This window comes from Myotis daubentonii, chromosome 6 (genome assembly GCF_963259705.1).
Source record: "Myotis daubentonii chromosome 6, mMyoDau2.1, whole genome shotgun sequence".
In the NCBI taxonomy this organism is placed as follows: Eukaryota; Metazoa; Chordata; class Mammalia; order Chiroptera; family Vespertilionidae; genus Myotis; species Myotis daubentonii.
Window position 1 is genome coordinate 59,804,859 of NC_081845.1, and position 23,020 is coordinate 59,827,878.

General features: G+C 38.2%; 1 protein-coding gene across 1 annotated transcript in view; it reads right to left on the bottom strand.

The window, feature by feature from the left end:
- TTK (TTK protein kinase) overlaps positions 1 to 19,139 on the bottom strand; it is a 44,598-nt gene extending 25,459 nt beyond the window's left edge. The window contains exons 1-11 of the mRNA XM_059701123.1: positions 18,983 to 19,139; positions 17,705 to 17,851; positions 15,145 to 15,367; positions 14,695 to 14,801; positions 10,821 to 10,964; positions 10,245 to 10,359; positions 9,818 to 9,890; positions 9,633 to 9,727; positions 7,539 to 7,626; positions 4,448 to 4,568; positions 815 to 963 (exon numbers count right to left, since the gene is read on the bottom strand). Of these exons, the coding sequence (XP_059557106.1) occupies positions 815 to 963; positions 4,448 to 4,568; positions 7,539 to 7,626; positions 9,633 to 9,727; positions 9,818 to 9,890; positions 10,245 to 10,359; positions 10,821 to 10,964; positions 14,695 to 14,801; positions 15,145 to 15,367; positions 17,705 to 17,849 (1,260 nt within the window). The 5' untranslated portion in view covers positions 17,850 to 17,851; positions 18,983 to 19,139. The remainder of the gene's footprint in view (positions 1 to 814; positions 964 to 4,447; positions 4,569 to 7,538; positions 7,627 to 9,632; positions 9,728 to 9,817; positions 9,891 to 10,244; positions 10,360 to 10,820; positions 10,965 to 14,694; positions 14,802 to 15,144; positions 15,368 to 17,704; positions 17,852 to 18,982) is intronic.
- Positions 19,140 to 23,020: the final 3,881 nt, after the last annotated feature.

Genomic DNA, 23,020 nt, shown 5'->3' on the forward strand with positions numbered 1-23,020 from the left:
GTATATTGTTATTTTCAATATATTAACATTTTTTAAATTCTTGGTTTTACATTTAATACAGTAAATACAGGTAAATATAACCTATGTAAACAAAAGCTCTTTAGGTGTCTCAATAATTAAGAGAGTAAAAGGGGGGTCCTAAGACCAAAATATTCGAGAACCACTGAGTTAGACTATAACTGATAAGAAATGGTGAGTATGACCATGGACTAAAATAGGTATGGCTCTCAAGCAGTTTACCAGATCATTCCTTCTGAAATGGCCCCTAGCCACTGTTATAAATTCACATACATTTTCTATTTCATCCATTAGGATGACAACAGTAAACTGTCAAGTGCTTTTTGCACTGCACAAGTGCAAGGAGCAACATACTGTTTTCTGTAAAGGGCAAGGCCATAAACATTTTAGGATTTATTGACCAGATGACCTCTGTGGTAAACTATTCAACTCTGCTGTTATAGTTTCAAAGCAGCCATAGATAGTAAGTAAATGAGTGGGTGTGGCAGTGTTCCAATAAAACATTATTTGCACACACAGGCTGAGAAACAGCTTTGACTCATAGACTATAGTTTGCTGATCCTGCACCAGCCTACCAGCAATCTAGAAACACTACTGAAAATAGAAAAGAGTTCATCTTGACATATACTTTCACGGAACCTAAGACTTCTTAATTATTTTTTGAATAATGAAAACATTCTTTAAGTAAACTATTCTACTAAATATGGTACATAGGATTTAATAAAATAAGAAAACATTTAACACGGTCATCACATTTTCAACAATGGCCATGTTCACAAGGGGAAAAGAAAGTTACCTCTGTATCAACTTTTCGGGTTATCTCTGGAATCTGCCATTGATGTGAAGATGCATCAGGATTCTGGTTTACATATTGTGACTTTTTCTTAGATTGCCACTGTTTCTGGTTACTTTCCGGAACCTTTGGTTCTTGATCTTCTTTAGGTTCTGAAATGGTTTTTGTTATTATCATTAAAATGCAAGAATATTTCACTAGAACATGCTACAAACTATATTAGCATTTTGCTCTTAAAAGCAAAGAGAGAAACTAAAAACTTTAGGCCAGTTGTTGACAATTTGCTTTTTTAGCAAGTCAATTTTATAAACTTGTAATATGGCTATCTTATTAAGTAGTTAATTAGGGTTTTACATCAGACACCATTTTAAATTTAAATTCTTCTGGTCTTTACCAAAAAGCAAGCAAATAAATAAGTAAAAAATTATAAAAACATGTATATGCCATAAATTTTTACTAATAAAAAGAAACTAATTCACCACTTTTCACAGACTTCTACTTTTTAACAAAAATTTTACCTTAAAACTACCCTGCAATTTACTTTAAGGGTTTTTGAACAAGAGCCTTAACAACGTATTTTCTATTCTATGAATATCAATATTCCATTCCTATCATAATAGATGCAAAAATTCTAAACAAAATATTTGCAATTGATATACAAAAGGATAGCAAATTATGACCAAGTTGTATATGTTCCAAAATGCAAAGTTTGCTTAACATTTGTAAATCAATTTATCATAACAGAAAAAAGAAGAAAAAATATGACCAACTCAATAAACACAGAAGAGTTTAATAAAAAATCAGCACCCATGCCAGGCCAGCTTGGCTCATGACTCAGTGGTTGAGCGTCGACCTATGAACCAGAAGAAGGTCATTGGTTCAATTCCTGGTCAGGGCACATGCCCAGGTTGTGGGCTCGATCTGCAGTAGGGGATGTGCAAGAGGCAGCCAATCAATGATTCTCTCTCATCATTGATGTTTCTGTCTCTCTCTCTCCCTTTCCCTTCCACTCTGAAATCAATAAAAATATATATTTAAAAAAAAATCAACACCCAGTCACTTACAAAAAACTAATGATAATCCAGGTGTAAAGCAAAACCCACTGATTTGATACTTGGTAAAGAGTAGCTACAAAAAATCTACAGTAATTATCATACGAGGGTAACATTGAAAGCTTTTCCCTAAAATATAGAATGAGTCCGACTGGCATGGCTCAGTGGTTGATCGTTGGTCTATGAACCAGGAGGTCACTGATTCAATTCAGAGTCAGGGCACATGCCTGGGTTGCCCAGGCTCGATACCCAGTATGAGGCATGCAGGAGGCAGCCGATCAATAATTCTCTCTCATCATTGATGTTTCTAGCTCTCTCTCTTTCCCTTTCTCTCTGAAATCAATAAAATATATTTTAAAAAAATAAATAAAATATGCAATGAGACAATGCCACCTGTCATGCCTTCTATTCATCATTATACTGAAGGTGTTAAGTGCACACCTTAGAAAAGAAAGTTAAAAGATTTGGAAGGAAAAAAAATGTTACATGTTTTTCAAACAACAAGAATCCATAAGAAAATATTAAAATTATTCAGTGAATTTAGCAATGTCACTGTATCTAAGATCAATAATTAAAAATCAGTTGTATTTTTTATATACCAGCAACAAAGAATTAAAGGATACAAATTTCTTAAAGATCCCATTTATTTTAGTATTAAAAAATAGCAAATATTTAGGAATAATTCTATCAAGATAAGCAAAATGTCTATTCAGAAAAACGGTGCTCTCAATATTTTATTTTATTTATTTATTTTTTTAAATATATTTTATTGATTTCCCACAGAGAGGAAAGGAGAGGGACAGAGAGCTAGAAACATCGATGAGAGAGAAACATCGATCAGCTGCCTCCTGCACATTCCCCACTGGGGATGTGCCCGCAACCAAGGTACATGCCCTTGACCAGAATCGAACCTGGGACCCTTGACTCCGCAGGGCGATGTCAATATTTTAAAGACCACTTACATGAATGCGTCAGTAGACTAGAAAATTTATCTGTTAAGATCTGAGTTTTTCCCATTAGATCTCAATCAAAATCCCATTTAAAAAATGTAGTCCGATAGATTCTAATACCTATGTGGAAATCCAAAGACCCTGAACAGCTAAAATAGCCTTTAAGAAGAACAAAGTTGGAAGATTAATACAGATATGAAGGAGAACAAAGTTGGAAGACTTTCTGACAGATCTAAAGACTTATTGTAATAAATAAGATAGTACTGAATTAGCATGAAGATAAAAAGAACTACAGAACAGAAAAGAATCTAAAACCACACATCACACACATGATCACCTAATTTACAACAATTCAGTGAGAGAAAAGAGGGCCTTTTCAATAAACACTGATAGATCAACTAGATAAACATATTGGAAAATAGGATCTTGACACTTGATTGTACATAAAATATATAGAACTATGTTTTTGATCTTAGAGTAGGAAAAGATTTGTTTGAAGACACAAAAAACACACACCACAAAATAAAAGATTAATAAATTAAAATATATTATAACTAAGAACCTCTTTTCATCAAAATTCTTCACCACATGAGTGAAGTCACTTATTATGCATATATCCAACAAAAGGATCTGTATAGGTGATATAATATCTCCTAAAAATCAATGAGAGTGGACAAAAATCATGTACCTATGGATGAGGACAGTGGATGGGGAGTGAGGGAGGAGGGTAGGGTGGGAACTGGGTGGAGGGGAGTTATGGGGGGAAAAAAGAGGAACAAATGTAATAATCTGAACAATAAAGATTTAATTAATAAAAATAAATAAATAAATAAATAAGAGAAACATAAAAAAAAAAAAAAAATCAATGAGAAAAAGAAGGAAAACCCAACAGAAAAAAATGCCAAGAGACGCCAACAAGTACTTCACAAGAAGATATCCAAATAAAGATTTAAAAAAAAAAAGATGTTCAACATTATTAGACATCAAGGTGACATCCTTGGGACTCTGGTTCATTCATTTACATATCCTTAGAACATTTATCATAATACTCATATAGTGGAAAATCGATGTAATTACAGAGGAGAGAAGAATTGTCATTTAAAAACAGCTTCTGTGTCCTTTCCAGAAAGTATTTGTCAGGCCAACTGAGAAAAATAAATCAGCTCCATGGTACTTTCCCTGTCTTTACGCACCTTTTATATAAATAAATTTCCTTTGCCACAGAATTCAATACTTTTTATACACTCTTTATAATTCAACTGAAATACAAGGTCTTATTACCACCTATCACAATTAGGTGGCTGGTTAGCATTCACAAACAACAAAGTAGTTTTGCTTTCTTTTTAAATTTTATTTTACTTTTGAATGTGTGTGTGTGTTTTTTCCTTTTAATTGATCTTTAGAGAGAGGAAGGGAGAGGGAAAGAAACATTGATGTGAAATGAAAACATCAATCGGCTGCATCCTGCACGCCCCTTACCAAGGATTGAGCCCACAACTCCAGCATGTGCCTAGACTGGGCATCAAACTGGCAACCCTTCATTGCACAGGATGATGCCCAGCCAACTAAGCTATACTGGCCAGGGCCAAAGTATAGTTTTACTTAATTAAAGAAGTCTATTATATCACTCTTACCTTCTAATTTCCCTTGAGAACTTGATTCAGTTTTATTCTTCATGGTTACTGAATCAGTAGTAAGTTCAGAACTCTTCTCATCTGACACCAGAGGTTCCTTGGAGTGGATATTTTGAACAGGCTACATGAAAATAAGATATAAATAATAAAAGTCTCATAAGCAGTAGTAGTACTAATTTGTCTTAGTGTTCAATATACTAAAGTCTCATCTCTATGAAAATACTGCTAGGGAAGTAATCTGTTATAATCACATGCAGACTCTCAAACTCCTAGCAAAGATTAACTTCCTGAATTACTGACTATAGCAATAGGAATGACCCTAACCAAAAATTTGGCTAATCTGTTTTCTTTTTTTAATTTTAATTTTATTTTATTGTTTAAAGTATTACAAATAGTAGTACATATGTCTCCTTTTTTTCCCCATTGACCTTCCCCTGGCCTCCCCCCCCCCCCCCCAGTGTCTTGCATCCATTGGTAATGCTTATATGCATGTATACAAGTTCTTTGGTTGATCTCTTACCTCCCCTCAACCCTCCCCAGCCTTCCTGCTGTAGTTTGACAGTCTGTTCCATGTTTCTTTGCCTCTGTATCTATTTTTGTTCATCAGTTTATAATGGTCTTTATATTCCACAAATGAGTGAGATCATTTGGTATTTTTCTTTCACTGACTGGCTTATTTCACTGAGCATAATGCTCTCCAGTTCCATCCATGCTGTTGCAAATGGTAGGAGTTGCTTCCTTTTTACCCCAGCGTAGCATTCCATTGTATAGATGTACCACAGTTTTCTAATCCACTCATCTGCTGATGGACATTTAGACTGTTTCCATATCTTAGCTATTGTAAATTGTGCTGCTATGAACATAGGGGTGCATATATCCTTTCTGATTGGTGTTTCTAGTTTCTTGGGATATATTCCTAGAAGTGGTATTACTGGGTCAAATGGCAGTTCCATTTTTAATTTTTTGAGGAAACCCCATACTGTTTTCCACAGTGGTTGAACCAGTCTGCATTCCCACCAGCAGTGAAAGAGGGTTCCTTTTTCTCCACATCCTCTCCAGCACTTGTCATTTGTTGATTTGTTGATGATAGCCACTCTGACAGGTGTGAGATGGTATCTCATTGTTATTTTGATTTGCATCTCTCAGATGATTAGTGACTTTGAGCATGTTTTCATATGTCTCTTGGCTTTCTATATGTTCTTTTTTGAAAAGTGTCTATTTAGGTCCTTTGCCCATTTATTGATTGGATTGTTTATCTTCCTTTTGTTAAGTTGTATGAGTTCCCCGTAAATTTTGGAGATTAAACCCTTATCGGAGATAACATTGGCAAATATGTTCTCCCATGCAGTGGGCCTTCGGCCAATTTCATTTCAATGAGCATGTTAATCAATTGCTAAAATATGTTCACTTAAAGAGTGAGGTTAGAAAGTTTGAATCTAACATAAAATATGACTCACTATTTTGTTACTATGGTCATATTTTATCACCAAAAATAACAGCATTAGTCAAAATTAAGGTCTGTGTAAGTCCAAGATAGTTATTCTAAATCCAGAAAGTAAAATTTTAAATAAACTGCATTCTTCTCTAAGATAGTTGTGATTAGTTAAAATTACTCCCTCTGTCCCATAATAATAGTAGCAAGTGAATATTTTAAATGGGAATTATTGGCAAATACAGCTGTAAGTTATGTTGTAGCGCAAAATTGTGAAACCTTAAATCAAAATCAATGTTTCATGACATCTGTCATTTGTTTTGACACATCTTTCAATTTTTAGGTTAATCTAATTATTACGAATTATAACTATTTTTCTAATTTCATCCACTGATCGAAATCAATTGTTTTATTTCAGTTGAATATCAACCCATTGTAAAAGTAAGATGAAAAAAAGAGAGTTTTCAAGCAAAGATCGAGTTGCGATTGTCCAGTTCTTGATGCAGCAAAAGAAAAAGGAAAAGTTGCAGAAAGGTGCAATTACGTTAGCTGCAAAACAATTTAAGTGCAACAGAATGACCATATCAAGAATTTGGAAACATGCTTCGGAAAATAATTGTCAAGGAGAATCTTATGCTAATGTTGATTCTTTGAAAAAACAAAACTGTGGACGTAAATGCAAAGATTATGGAGAAAAACTTGAAAAACTTAGATATATTCCCCTTAGCAGAAGAGGCACCATATTAGCCTTTGATAATATTTCTCCCGAAATACTGGATAATATGTTTCTGTCACTTCAACAGGTTATGCTGGAAGCAATGAAGAACGATGGCTCCAATAACTTTAAGCTCACGCATATAAGGAAAGCAAAGCTTCGCAGCCAAGGGATCCTACCTACAAGTTTAAAATGCAGTAACGAAATTATTGAAAAATCCAGAAACTATCTGAACACTCAAAATAAAAATTAGGAGTACTATTTTTAATTTATTGTTTTATTTAATCTAGTTTTTTGATAATAAATGTTGCGTTCTATATTTATTTTCTTTTGCTACTATTATTATGGGACAGAGGGAGTATTATTTTAAAGCAAACACCATGAAAGAGAAGAGGTATAAAGAGTATACAATTGAAAAGACCTATGTAGTGGTGCCAGGGGCCTAACTCAAGTTCAATAAGGATAGTATAACCCCTAAAAGTCAGTGCACCACAGACTAACACTTCCTGTTGCTGAAGTCCACCAAGTTGCTCTGCCGTAACAGCGCATCAGACTAAGACCTCACCCTTCTCATCACAACTTATTCTCTCCTTTTTGTTGAAGATGTCCTGCAAGATCATATGATTAAACACACAAGAAACTGAAGCTGGGGGGAATGATTTCCCCCACCCATTCCCAAACACAGGCCACCGAGTCTGCTAAAGCACATGCATATGAAGTGTTACCTCATTTACCCCAGGAAATAGTTGATCTCCACCTCAATCTTGGAGAAAGACTGGGTACAGGACTTCTATGCCACTTCCCCTTAGTGATCCTACATCTCTAGGAGCTTCAGGAACAGTTACAGATATCATATAAACTATCAGTTGCCTTTCACAGAAAAAGCTCCGTGAACCCTGGCTCAGGAACCCTTGCTCCATATAAAAATTCAAAAAGGGAATTACCTTTAAATTTCTTAATTCACAGGAATCATTTTCACTTGATTTAGATCCAGGCACAATCACCTCTCGGTATTCTGTTCTAGTGGTCTGTCTATTACACACAAAACAAAATAATTTTAACATTTAATTTGAAGTCAATGTTTTCAATACTATATTATTTTTCCCCACTTTAAAGTTGGCTTTTTAACCATATATTTTTTAATTGGGAAAAAATCTCTTGGAAAGATATTTTTAAAAATAGCATGATTCTAGCACAAATGTGATTAAGTTAGGTGCTGAACAATGACAAAATTGATAAGAGATTGGCCCTGGCCTGTGTGGCTCAGTTGGTTGAGCATCGTCCCATACACCAAAGGTTGCCTGTTCTGCTTGTTTGATTCCCGGTCAGGGCATATGCCTGAGTTGTGGGCTGGATTCCCTGGTGGGGGATAGGCAGGAGGTAGCTGATCAATGTTCTGCTCTCATATTGATGATTTTCTCTCTGTGTCTCTCTCCCTTCCTCTCTCTCTAAAAATCAATAAAAATATATTTTTTAAAAGTGATAGATGACCCTGCCAGTGTGGCTCAATGGTTGAATGCTGACCTATGAACCAGTCCGATTCCTTTGGGGCACATGCCCGGGTTGCAGGCTTGATCACCAGTAGGGGGCATGCAGGAAGCATCTGATCGATGTTTTCTCTGATAATTGATGTTTCTATCTGTCTCTCCCTCTCTGAAATCAATAAAAAATATATTTTTAAAATAGTGATAGAGATTGGCAGGTAATTACATAATTCATTATGTAATAAGTAACAATTGAAATTATGATGTGACTGTGGGAAAGGAGAAAGGGACAGCAATAGGTAGAACTCCAGTTCAGATGGCAAATAGCTTAAGGATAGAAACTAGACTATAAACCCACTATGGTCCTCCATAGTGCCTAGCATACAGTCTATCATAACAAGCAAGAAGATAACTGGTTTGTTTTTGTTTTCTTGGGAGTATGAGCAATGCTCTATTCTTCAGCTAGATATCTGAAATGAAGATAACAAGATAATACATTCTGGAGCTTAACCTGACAACCAAAATGTTCTTTTAATATGTGTTGAGCCCTAAGAATAATAGAAGTTTTAGAAGATACCAACTAAAAACAATCAATTGTGTTTCTAAAGTTTACTTGCCAAGTGATTCTCTGGAATCCAAAGAGACTTTTCAAATAGAAATGTTGTTATATAGTGATTAGAGTTAGGAATAGTCCAGAAGAAGTCCCTTAGCTAAACTAGAAAGTAGATCCACATTTCTTTCAAGGGAATAAACATGCAAGCAGAAAGAAGAAGGATGTAATAAACAACATTTTATCTCTACCTACTCTGCTCCACTTCTTGATCCCCTAGCCTCTGAAGCAAATGAATGAATTCATCTTCCTTCCCAATGATGGCTGGAAAAGAAATCATTTCCAGGCTTCCTTCACTCCTGCTATGGAGACTTCTAAATACACACTAGGAAGAAACTCTTATCAGAAAGGCTACCGATTCAAGTGAGAAATGTTCAAACAACAGTTTGGGGATGTTTGCATAATCTTTTAAGCTTCAAGTGTCTTAACGATTTTTCCTTTATGTTTCCTGTATTTTAATAGTTCCTTTAATGAATATTTTTATTTTTTTAAATTATCCTTTTCATGTTGTTAACCCTCACCTGAGGATATTTTCTCCATTGATTTTTAGAGAGTGTAAGGGAGGAATGAACAGAGAGAAACATCAATGTGAGAGAGACACATTGATTGGTTGCCTCCCGCATGCACCCCGACTGGGGCCTGGAATCGAACCTGTAACCCAGTTATGTGCCCATGACTGGGAATCAAATCCACGACCCTTTGGTGGGTGGGCCGACACTCTAACCACTGAGATTACCTGCCAGGGCTAATGAATAATTTTTATAAGTGAAAAAGCAAAATAGTAATATTCTTCACTCATTTCTTTGTCTCTGACATTTAGAGATTTGGTGACCTTTCATACTAAATCAAATTTTAATCATAATTACTATTATGCAGTAAAAGACTTTAAGACCATGTTGCCATCCATCTTAAAAACAAAGTAAAAACTTAAAACCGAAACATACCTTTTTGTAAATCTTGGTACAAGTGAATCATCAGTCTCCTCATGACAATCTGGACTATTTAGAAGATTAACTGGGATTCTTCCAAATGGACATGACTAAAAATGTTTTGAAAGATTAAGTGACCAACTAGGAAATAAACAAAGACCTTACCACTACCAGCTTAATCAAAGTAAATTAAAACTCACCCGTTTAGCTTTGTTTGTTTGTCTTAAGGGATTTCGATGACCTATGTCTGCATCTGGAGGGGGCACGTTCTCTCTAAACAGAAAGAAAATACCCCCAATTTAAAAAAAAGTAACATTAAAATATGCATCTTCATTAACTGCTAAACACTGTTATCACTTTACATGAAAACATGTATGTAAACATATAAATAATATAAATGTATGATGAGCATTTAAAATACTGGTTCACGAAGGACTTGTATGCATGCATATAAGCATAACCAATGGACATAAGACACTGGGGGGGAAGGGAGGCCAGGGGATTGTCAAGGGCAGGGGAAAAAAAAAAGGACACATATGTAATACCCTTTGTAATACTTTAAGCAATAAAAAATATAAAAAAATAAAATAAAATAAAATAAATAAAATACTGGTTCAGTTTCCTCACCCGTACAAAAACCTGGCTTTTGTAGTCTGTCCTCTGGAATCACAGCTGATGTCTCTATTCTGTAAATGTCCAAGTGAATTGGGGAATGATTCTTGCGCACTTAATACTGGTAATGCTGTAAAATTTTTGAAATTGTGATTAAATTTGTAAAGACATATGGAATACACAAAAATGTAATCTCACAAGTAAGAATATTTAAAGTCAATTCAGAGATCTGTCCCTAAGTAAGATATGCAGATATGAAGACATTCTCAACTATATTTAATAACTGTTTCATAATCACATAATTGTTTCCCCAGGATAAAGACATGTCCTATTTCCAAACACAAAAAGTGATTCTCCTGCTTAGATTGAGTTGTTTTTAAAGTGTTTCCAGTGACAGTGTGATCAACAACAAAATATCCCACATAAAAGTAAACACTTCATTACTTCTAAATGCCTTACCTCCTTTAAATCTGAAATTTAAACTTATATTGTGACCATTCTACACAATATTTTTCTATAAAATACTAACCTTAATCCTTTCTCATAGGTAATCAGCTGCAGAAAAGTATCAGCATACATTAATACATTTACCTGATAAACTCTTCTTTTCCTCTTCTGGAAGCAGCTGCTTTTTTCCAAGGTTTAAATTCTGAATGGCAATTTCCAGCATTTGTAGTGGTACTGCCCCGCATTCTACAGCTTTATGAAGAAGTTGCTTACTTTTTTTGATATTACCTAACGAAGTAAAAAATGATTGTTATTTTAGTGCAGCCATCTTCACTCTCCAGATTCTTATTCGTCAGGACCTTGAAAAAAATTAAAAAGCTTTAGGCAAAAACACTCATTTCAAGTCTCTTGAGCTTCATTTCATAAGCAAATAAGCAACCTAACCTGATAAACAATTCATGTCAAATGGTTAACTTGTGTAATATGTGACTGGTGTAATTATGTATTAGTGTATAACCACTGTCCATTTTCAGAAGTAAAAGAAGTATAACAAAGCAGTTATAAAGTGGAGACACCTTAGGACCCTCAGGGAATTTAGGCAAAGGGAAAACTAAGCCCTAGAGATTATAATAGTCCCAAGAGCATCAATCTGTTACAATGCAGTATAATAGTGATCATTCATGACATTCCATCATTAAGAAAAAGTTGACATCTTTTGCTAAAGGGAATTTGCCGGGAGCCGGTCCATGCTTGCTGTTTCAAGGGACCTGGCATATATGGCATACTTTTCTTAATATGTTTGCTCACCTTCTTGGCACTATGTGTTTTAACCAAGGTCACCTCTGAGAAAGGTTGTTTCCCCAGGTAGGGATTTTCCCCTGAATTTAGGGAGGGAATAAAACCCCTCAACTAAGTGCCAGGCGGGTAATTAATCACTTTAACTACGAACAATCATGCTTAAGCTACATAATCTTTACTCCCTGGAATGGAGATAAGAAACGCCCTAACCTTTGGAATAGAGATTGATAGGATTGAATCAACTGGTATAAATACAGATGTAACAAGACAGAAAGAGACAGAACTTAGAACTCAGAACTTAGAACACAGGGCTTGGAAGACAGGACCAATAGAGACAGAGCCTAGGCACAGAACCTACACAGAACGTTCTCTAGAGACAGAAGAACTTCGCTGGAGAAAGCATGCCGGAGGATCCTGGACAGGGACTGGCCCCGGAGCCTGGAGGCAGAGCCTGGCGAGAGAGCATGGCAGGGGATCCTGGACTGAACCTGACTGCGGAGATTGGCAGGAGAGCCTGACTAGAACCTGGTGACTGAACCTGGCTGGAGAACCTAGCAAGAGAACATGGACACGGAACCTGGCTGGAGATCCTAACCAGAACCTCTCTGGAGATCGAGACCAGAACTTGGCTGGAGATCCTGGCTAGGCTGCTGATCAACTGAACACTGTCTCCGTGTCCTTCCTTCTTCGCCGACTCCGTCTACACCTTTGGGGACCCCTGGACCTGCTGGGGTTGGACCCCGGCAGGAATTCTCCATCAAAAGGATTCTTGTGGGGGAAAAAAAAGTAATGATAAAGTAATGATAGCTAATCTTTAGCTATCAGACCTAGCTACACCACCCCAAAAATGCAAAAATAACTACAGATAAATTACCAAAGAAATTTATTTCAGCTGAAAAATTACCCAATCTATTTAGTCAACTGTTTTGTTTATAAACACTACAATATATACATCATGTATCTTATAGAATGTGTTTTTAACATTTATGGGAGCCACTAAGCTATGCTATGAATTTGGCACTTAAGGTATTAACATGATTAAGAGATTGCCTCTAACTTCAGACAGTTTATAAGTTTTAAGAATATAAATATACTAAAGGCCCAGTGCACGAAATTTATGGGGGGGGGGGGGGGGGGTGGTCCCTCAGCCCGGCCTGCACTCTCTCCAACCCAGGACCCTTTGGGGGATGTCCGACTGCCTCTCACAATCTGGGACAGCTGGCTCCTAACCACTCACCTGCCTGCCTGCCTGATCGCCCCTAACTGCTCCCCTGCTGGCCTGATCGCCCCTAACCGCTTCTGCCTCACCCTGCACCCGGGACCCAGGATTCCCTCCTCCAGCTGGTCACAGGCACCCGGTAGCCCGGCTTCCCTCCCTCTGGCCGGCCACAGGCACCCAGGACCAGGGCCGGCTTCACCCGGGCCAGCTGCAGCCGCAGGGGACCGTGGGTGGGCAGCTTCACCTGGGCCGCAGCCACAGGCGCCCGGGAATGTGGGGCAGGCGGCTTATCCCTCTCTTGGGCCGCAGCCTGGCTGTTCCCCATTCCTCTCTCGCGAGCTCATTTGTGCCTGGCTGGTCCCCATTCCTCTCTTGTGAGCTCATTTGTGCCTGGCTGGTCCACATTCCTCTCCCCGCAGTGTTGAGTGTCTGAGCCGTTATGACCTTATAGCGTGAGGGTGTGACAACCATTTGCATATTAGCTCTTTATTATATAGGATTTCATAGTGGTTAAGTCTACATTTATTGAGAGTAGTGACAGAATTTCATGTACTGAACATTTTAGGATAGCAAACAAAAAAGGCTTAGATAACTAGTAATTAGAGAGCTCATAGACCCATATGACAATCTGATAAAAACTACTGAATGTCCTCCACTCCTATGAACACCAAACTACACACGATATTTCAGAGATGTTGCATTATTTCCTGAAAGCCTATTCATTAAGCCTGTTCAAAATAATCACAATTTTTACCTTGAGGTTATTACTATATTGCAGTGGTATAGGTAAAGTGTATTTCTTTTTTACAGATCAAAATCTGGGATTTTCAATATTTACTAGAGGCCCCGAGTGGGCCTAAGCTGGCAGTCAGACATTCCCCTAAGGGGTCCTTAGCACTTGCAGCGGAGGCAGGAGAAGCTCCTGCCACCACCCTGCACCTGCCAGCTGTGAGCCCAGCTTCTGGCTGAGTGACGCTCCCCCTGTGGGAGTGCACTGACCACCAGGGGGCAGCTCCTGCGTTGAGCGTCTGCCTCCTAGTGGCCAGTGCGCGTCATAGCGATTGGTCGTTCTGCCATTCGGTCAATTTGCATATTAGCCTTTTATTATATAGAATGTGTTCTGAAGATGTAAAATTTATAGTTGCTACTGATAGGCCATAATATCTCAAAAATTATTTAGGTAGCATGAAGGAAAGATACAGGTTTTAAAGGCCTGACCAAACTTTCTTTAATAAGCATGGCGTTTGCACAGTCCTTTTCTCCAACCTCAACCCTAGAGAACACTCTCCAGTTATTGAGCACTGCTTTGGGAACTATCATGGAGATTCTGGTTGAGCCAAACCAATAGTGATAATGTGTGTATCTGGCAATAAAAGGGATCAGGGATGGAGCAAAAAGAAGGCTGAGGGAAAATAGGAACATATGGCCAAAAGGATAGACTAAGGGTAGATCCAGAAGCCCCAGAAAATGAGAGACTGAATGGCCAGGCTAAAAATGTCTGAGGAAGAGATTACCCCTGGTCCTATTTATATGAAGAGGCAGGTGAGCAAAAAATATAAGCTTTTACAGCAGTTTACAATTTTTTTTCTAAAGGGGAACTACCAATTAATGTTACAATTATAGTTTGATGTATATTTCAGTGCTATGAAACCATAACATAAGAAAAGCTTATCTAAGCTATAGCTTAAATATCTTGTATCCTTCATCCCACAAATACTCAGTGAAGAAGCCACTTTCCTTTAGACTTTTCCTGAATCTAAATAAACACAAAGATGATGCTCATGCTTATTTCCCTGGATTACTCCTTACAAGTGGAAGACCTAGTATAACAAATATTCTCCGCATTTCCACTTAGGTGGGATTCTTCCCCCATAATCTCATCTGATCAACTTTCGTATCTTTTGCCTCAAATTCCTACTTCATATATATGATGTAATATTAGGATGCGTTATAAAAGAAGTTATCTTTTACTTAAAATTTGGACTAGATATTTCAAATTACCTTGTGATAGTTCATATTGTGCAAAAGATATATGCACAAAAGCAAATTTCTTGCAGTTTGCTCTGGCCATTTGAAAGTAGTCACGTGCATCATCTGGCTCTTGAATACTGTAATAAAGATTCCAGAGTAAAATTTTAAGAAAAAGGACACAGCTACCTAAGTTTGATGATTCTTCATTTTATTTGCCAAAAGCCATGGAGTATTATGTTTCCTGTATGTAAGATTAAATACTAATAGGTTATTTTTAAAAATCTTTTTAGGCAGTTAAGAATAGGAAACTTGTTGAGATATGTACATAGTAAAGAGAGTTTACATTATTCACTTGCTAATTATAAGCAAAACAATATATTAATTTTCTTCCAAGTAATCCTGATGTGCTTTCATTTTACTTTTTTCTAATATAGCTATGTAATGTAGTTAGTTAAATATAGTTAAAATATTAATACTTACGCTTTCAATTCAGCAAATCTGACTTGAATTCGAGCAAAACTCTCATTTTGACCATATTTATCTGGAGGAAGTGCTTCAATTGCTTGACTGTAACGACCAATCAATTTATTTAAAAGGACATCATTTAGCGGGAAACTGTTTTTCTCTAGTTTGAGCAACAAATTCAACCAGTCCTCTGGGTTATTCGCCATCATCATAATTTGGTTAACAGTTCCTGAATTATCTGAATAACAGAAACAAAATATGCCATATCAAAAGAAAGACATAAAAACAAATGCCAAATTGCACTTTTCCTTCAAATTACAGTTATACTCTCAATATCAATGTACATAAACTCCTTAAAACTCTTTTTAAAAACTTTAACAATTGGTGTAAATATCAGCAACTTATTTATTGCATTGATATCTTTAATGAGGTTATATTGTACCCTAAAAAGTTAGGTATTTTGAAGGAAAAAAGTGGAAATAAATGTTATTTATAAGTAATTTTAAAAAACCATATGTAATCTAAGAAAATTTTATGCTATAGCATAATTCTACTTTAAAATCCTAACTATTCAAAGATAACCTAAGGCTCTCCCACCACCACCTGTACCAACTTGCTTAGAAAATTCATTACTTATTCATTAAAAACTTAGAAACTTATTACCCCATTTCTATTGTAACCTTTTTTAATCCAACATTATCTCCAGAGACACAAAAGCATGGAACAGAGTATGGAATCTCAGAGGGAAGGTGGGAAGTGGGAGGTAATCAACCAAAGACCTTATATACATATATGCATAACCCATGGACATAGACAATAGGGTGCTGAAGGCCTAAGAGGAGAAGAAGGGGTGACTGGAGGGGGTCAATGGGGGAAAACAGAGGGACATATATAATACTTTCAACAATAAATTATTAAAAAAAAATTGGATTGTCAGTCTCCCGTTTACAATACTTTAATCACTAGTGAACATGATTAAATTCTAGGAAACTATCTTTCCTTCCATCAGTTTCAGTTACCTTTGACAAGGACTAACTCTTTACTTTTGCTAACAAAATTACTGTTTTTGCTTTCTATTAAAACATAGCACATTCATAATTTTGCTTTATTTTTAATTTAATCTGATCTGCTCTTAACTTCATTTTCTAGTTTTGCCTCCCATTGCTTTCCTAACAAATTAGTTTGCAAATTAGAGGCAGTCCTCATGCCTCTGAGTATCCCATTCTACCTCCATTCCGCACTTGAAGCATTGTATTTATTGTGCTAGTATTTATTTGTTGCCAAAAACATTACATACAGCATAGTGCTTTAATAAGTTCTCATCTAGAAACCATGGTTTTAAGCATCTTTGAGTCTGCCTCAATCCTTAATCTAATGTTGTACATCCCAATTATCAATATATGTTAAGTATTTACAAGTTTGAGTAAGCTGAGGGTTTTAAATAAGAACTCATCTAATTTGGTGTACAAGCTTTGATAGCTCTTTTTAAACACACATAATAAAATATGGTGGTATTCCACTAAGAATTTGCTTAACACCAAAACGATTAGTTTCGGGGTTGTTTCAAGTAAATATGATCTGCTATCATGAAGAGATTACAGGTTCTTCCATTTATTTTCAATCCTTCATCCATGTAACATTTGGAATAGATATGACAAACTTAACTAAAGGTCAGTTTTCAAATGACCTCAACAATCTGAATGTAGTAAATTAGGCTTGTGAGCTAATACTTTTCATAATGGTTGGGTATTAAAATCTGGGCACTTTCACTCACTCATCAGTCAGTAAATATTTAAGTGCCTACTATGTGCCAGGCACCATTTTAAGCTGTGTAAATATAACAAAACAGATAAAAACCATGTCCTCGGCGAGCTCACACTCTAGTGGAGAGACACAATAAACACACGAGTAAGTCAGATATAAGGTGGTTAGTGCTAGGAAGAAAAATAACAGGAAAGGGAGAAAGAGGACACATTCCCACCCCTGCAGGTTACTATTTTAAATGGGAGAGTTGACATTTGAACAAGGACCTAAAGGAGTTCAGAATAAGCAGATATTGGGGGAGTGGTGTTCATTTATGGCAGAGGGTAAGAGAAAAGGGACTGGAATAAGAGCTGGTCTAGCATATGGGAGAGATAGCAGGGAAGCCAGGAGAAAGGAAAAAGGAAAAGGTCAAGGGAGTAATAGGAAGACTCTCCAAATCAAAAACTGGGTGTTTGATTTTAAATTATACACAACTTTATTAAGATTGGTGAGACTTTTGTTTGCAGCAAAAAAGGAATGAAAACAAAAATAGTACATCAATTGATAGCAAGTATATCAGCAGAAATAACAGCTGACAATAATTGGGGAGTTAAGAAAACTACCTCTGGGTACACTGTAATAAAGGATAAGTTGTGTTGTTTTTTTTTTAATATTGTGGGAGTATGTCCAGACAAAAGGGTTAAAATATAGAGTATTTGTACAGTACTCTATTTGGTAAGTATCAATTACTGAGAAAAGTACATTATGTGAACATACAGTAGTTAACTTTTTATTCCTTTACCTTAGAGGGCACTCTAAAAAATAAACTCACCTGTGGTATCAGAAGAGGAAGATATTTTATTCAAGCTTAACTCATCAGTAAGGTCTTCATTTTTAAATTTATTTTTAAAATCTCTCACTTTGTTGATTATTGAATCAATTGTCAGTTCTCTGCCACTTAAATCCTCGGCCTCCATATCTAAGAAAAAAAATTGAACTAGTCATAATTCCTGTATTAACTAGCATTAAAGAGAAGAAAACGCTGCAACTAGACTTTTAGAACCTAGAAGACTAAAGTATTACTCTGTGAACACATGTTAACACCAATGGAGGTAGTATTTGTGAAGCTATGTGCATAAAAATGCATTTATTTGACATTTGTCAGCAAGGTTATCCATAGGCTAATTACTGTTTTCTTCCTAACAGAACTTCCACTGCACAACACAGAAATTGCTGCCCCTCCTTACAAACATTACATTTTTTTCCTTCTATATACTGAATGCCTTCCTTTAAGTCTTTTTCCAGAATTATTTTCTCTGGGCCATTTGCAAATGCTGACATTTAAGAAAATGGGATGGACTGTTTGTTTGGATTCTGGTAGCGACATATAGACATGCGAAGACTCCTTTTGGTAATGTGAATAACCATTATTTAAGTCACCTGCTTTATGTGAGCGACCCTGCACACGGCATGGGCTCCAACATCACAGCCCTTTATTGATAAATGGGATATCAGCAGGCTTGTTCTTGTGCATTTCTGGCAGAGTCCTGATTTGCTCATTTAGTCACTCTAATATCAAGAACCTACTATATTCATACAATACTGAGCACTTGCTCATCTGCATGGTGGTGATGTTTGGTCAACAAAGTTATCTGCTGTCTTCCCGTCGATCTCATCTTTGTCGTTCTCAAACATCAACCCACTAACCCCGGGTCATTGATACCAATGCCGCCAGTGACCTCGAGTTTAATAGGGAAAGGGGGCGATTAACTGAGCCTCTAGGTATCACCTCTTCAAGTCAGGTTCAAGAGGTAACTGTCAGAACACAGCCACCATCTCCTCTCCCTGTTCTAAAACACAACACGGGAAAGGAAGTGTCTTTTGGGAGACGATCTCGGGCGACCAAACTCTCCCCAAGCCGGGGCCCCGCCGGGCCCTCTTCCCAGCGAGGTCCACACCCACCTCTGGCTTCCGGGACTGAACTAATTCTCCGGCAACACCCTGCGGACTGGCGGAGGCAGCAAGGCCTCCCGTCCCCCTCCAGCTCCTCCAGCCGCGCCCTACGTGGTCTACCCCGCTGAGCTGCTTCCGCCTCGCCCCCATCACTTACCGACCCGCCCTATTCACAGGCCGCCGCCGTTCCCCGGTGCATTCGCGAGGCCGAACTCCCCGCCCGAAAGCCGAGGCCGGGAGAAAAGGACTCCAAATCCCACTCCGTAAACACGTTTGAATTTCCCCGCTGCTAATGCCACGACCGCCTATTGGTCGATGGTGGTCACGTGGAAGCGTCTGTCGTGATTGGTTCGTGTGCGTCGGCACCGCCCCTTCCTCTACGATCCGTGCGTCCTGGCCAGGGAGGGTCCTTGCGGGAACGCCTCCGCTGCTGCGCTGGGTTCTTAGTTGCTGGTTGTCCGCAGGCGCCTGGTGGCCGGCTTTCCTGCACCTTCCGGCTTAATCAGCCAGATTTTTGTCCCGGCGGGAGCCACCCCTGGGCGGAGATACCCGGGGAGAGGAAAACAGGGGCGGGGATGCTGCTCCCCGCGGGTGCACCTCAAAGGTGCCCTGAGAGCAAGTCCTTCTCTCTGACCGCCACCCCATTCCTGCGTCCGCGGCGCTCCTCACTGCCGGGCTTAGGGAGGAGGTGGCTAGAAAGGATGGTTCACTGCGCAGCCCTGCTGCCAGCTCAAGATCTCAGTGCCTGTGTCAGCTCCCACTGGTGCCCTTCTACTACCCTTAGTGATTCCATGCTTGCCTCCAAGCCACGGCCTGTCCTTTGTCAGAATTGTGCGCAGAACTCGCCCTTCACGATTGCTCATCAGCCCCTCATCCTCCGAGCCTGTCTCACTTACGGGCTCAAGAATCATCAGAGAAAGGTCACTTTTCGAGTAATCTACCCCCGTGCGGGGCTCTGCTAAGTGGCTTTGCGATCTAAGACAAAGAGAAGTCTGTTGTACCAGCATCGTGACATGCGCGCTGGTAGGACAGTTGTTGGGTTTTGTGTGTGTGTGTGTGTGTGTGTGCTGGAAACTAGCTGCAGCTGTCCCTTGGTAACTCCAAAGCTGCTGTTAGAACCCTCGCCTTCCCAGCTCTGGCTAGCCACCATGAAAGCCCTCCCTTACTTAATAAATGTTTCCATACCTGCTGGCTATGTATTTTTACCTGAGCAGAGCAAAATGATTGGCTAATCACCACCTTTGCACCACTGCATATAACACTGCCTTTAGTAGGAAGGAATTTACTATCCCACCAATTCTTTTTTCTACAAATAATATTCTTCAGGTCTCCTTTCTTTCCTTTGAAAACTCTGAAATCAATAAAAGACATGTATATATGTAAAAAAGAAAAGTTACAAATTATATATGTGGCTCACATTTTATATCTTGGATGGTGTTGCTAGAAACTGTAAAGCAGCCACTAAAAAGCAAAAACAAAACAAAAGTTATAGCTAATCATTGAAAATAGGAAAAATTAAAATGTTCAATAAATCCAAAATGAAGCAGAAAATCACAAATGAGGAAAAAAGAACAGATAAGAAAAACAGAAAAAATAGAAAATGAAATTTAAATCCAATTATATAAATCACATTAATTGTACATGATCAAAAAACACTTCCTAAAAGGATAGAGATTTTTGTATTTAATAAAAAATCCCAAGTATCAACTATCTTCTGCCTGCAATAAACCCACTTTAAGTATGAAGACAAATAAGATAAAAGTAAAAGAATGTAAAAAGATATGCCATGCTAACACTACTAAATAGTGTTAAATTTGTTTTTCTGCTTTATGTGAGCGAACCTGCACACTGCAAGGGCTCCAACATCACAGCCCTTTATTGATAAATGGGATATCAGCAGGCTTGTTCTTGTGCATTTCTGGCAGAGTCCTGATTTGCTAATTTAGCCACCCTAATATCAAGAACCTAAATACAGAACAAGGAAGACCTAACTTGGCAGAGGTCAATGAAAACAGACTTAAGAGTTTTTGATCATCTAGTTAAGTGATCTTCCATCTCTGATGTAGGATATTTTTTTAATGTATCCTCAGACATGGCTCCAGATTGAAAACTTGTCAGAAGTTAAGTGCATCTGCTGGAAATCTACATCAAATGCTTTAAAGTTCAGTCCCAGATTCTAAGTCACAGGTACTGAGAGAGCTGTGAAAATAAGCACTGTTTCTTTCCAATGACCAAGAGAAGTTTTGACACATTACATAGCAATGACTAGAACACAAAATCTGTGAAAACAGGCTAGAGCGTTCCAAAACCCCCAATGGGTGTCTGAAACCATGGATAATATTGTATTCTATTTGTACACAACATTTTTGTCTATCCATACGCACCTCTGATAAAGTTTAATTTACAAATTAGGCACATTAAGGGATTAACAGTAACTAATAAAATATAACAATATATTGTAATAAAAAGTTATGTGAATGTGGTCTCTCTCAAAATATCTTGTAGTACTGTACTCATCTTTCTTCTTGTAATGATTTAAGATGATAAAATGCCTATGTAATGAGAGGTGAGGTGATGACATAGGCACTGTGACTTAGCTTTAGGCTACTATTGCCCTGATGGCATATTATAAAGAGGATCATCTGCTAGGGGTGACCCTGGATCTTTAAATCATGACGATGTCAATGGTTGAATGTCAGGAGCAGATGGTGTCCATGGTTGAGCTTGTCAATGGTCGATGATTGAGGAAATTTAATATTTTGGGGTCTTGGTTGACTGCAGGTAACTGAAACTGCAGAAAGTGAAACCACAGAGAGCAGCATCCCCCATCTGTGGGTACATCCACCTGCACCTAGCTCTGAAGGGCCCAGGAAAATGCTAGCTGTATGCAAGTTTTCCCAAGACCTCATGAGCCTCTAGGTGCATTCGGTCACCTAAAGACTACTAAGATTTCCCCATCGGCATAATGCTGATCCTCAGCCTGAGTTTTCCCTTTGGAGTTTTCTGAGAGTCACAGGGGGTTTCTTACTTGTGATCAAAAACAAGTCTAGCCTCAGTGGATACCACATTTCTCCTCCAAGGATCCCCACTGCTCTCCCAGACTCTGTTTTCTCCGAGCATCTCATTCTTCCACAAACCCTTGCTAAGCACAAACAACTTTACCACACTCTGCCTGATTCTTAAAAGTTCACAGTTGTAAACCTTGGTGGTCTGTGGCAAATTGGGTTTACCTCTCCTTTATAACTTCCAATCTGAGAAGTCAAAAGCAATGCAGTATGTGTAGGTGCCTTAATGTTCTATGGAGTGTGCTGTGAATGCTCTTTCAGTTTTTGCTCATAGCCTCACGTGGCCTAGCACGTAGATACTGATGTATGGACTGGTCTGGGAACAACAATGCTATACTCAGAACCTCTTTCCTGCTCTAATGACTAAGGGTTTGTTACTGGGGAGCTCATTGCACCTTCCTCCTTCCACCCTTAAAATGAATTCTCTCTCAGGGGATTCTATAGCCCTCTTTCAGCTTGACTTCTGTCAGAGAATCTCATAATGTACCTCAATTGCCCAGTAACCCAAACAGGAAACAAAGCTCGTGTTCCTTCCCAAGGTTCTTCAGGTCCCAGGAAATTAGGTTGGCTTCACAAGTTCCCAGACGTGCTTAGACAGGCCTGAACCTGCAGGAATTGCAACCCAGATTCAAGCTGGAACTTTGCTATCCTGATGCACAGCAAAATCTTCAAATGAACTCAGCCGTGACAAACCTCTACATCACACAAAGCTGCTCCACACCCCTAGCAATAAAGGCAGCCAGTAGTAACAGGGGACATAGGTGGCAGCAAAAACAATGGAAAGGCCACCTAGGGAACACAGAAGCCAATCACCATACAGGACATTCTGCCAAGGGCAGGAAGGAATTTGGGCTTTCAATACTTCTGCTGAAATTCTCCCATAATACTCCTCAAACTGGGGGCACAGGTTACATATTTTTAAAAATATGTTTTTATTGATTTTAGAGAAGAAGGGAGAGGGAGAGAGAGTGAATCATTGACCGGCTGCCTCCTGCACAATCCCTACTGGAAATCAACCCAGGTATGAGCCCTGACCAGGAATCCAACCAGCAATCTCTCAGTGCACGGGACCATGCTCAGCCAACTGAGCAACACTGGCCAAGGCATTACTTGTTAATATATAGGTACAT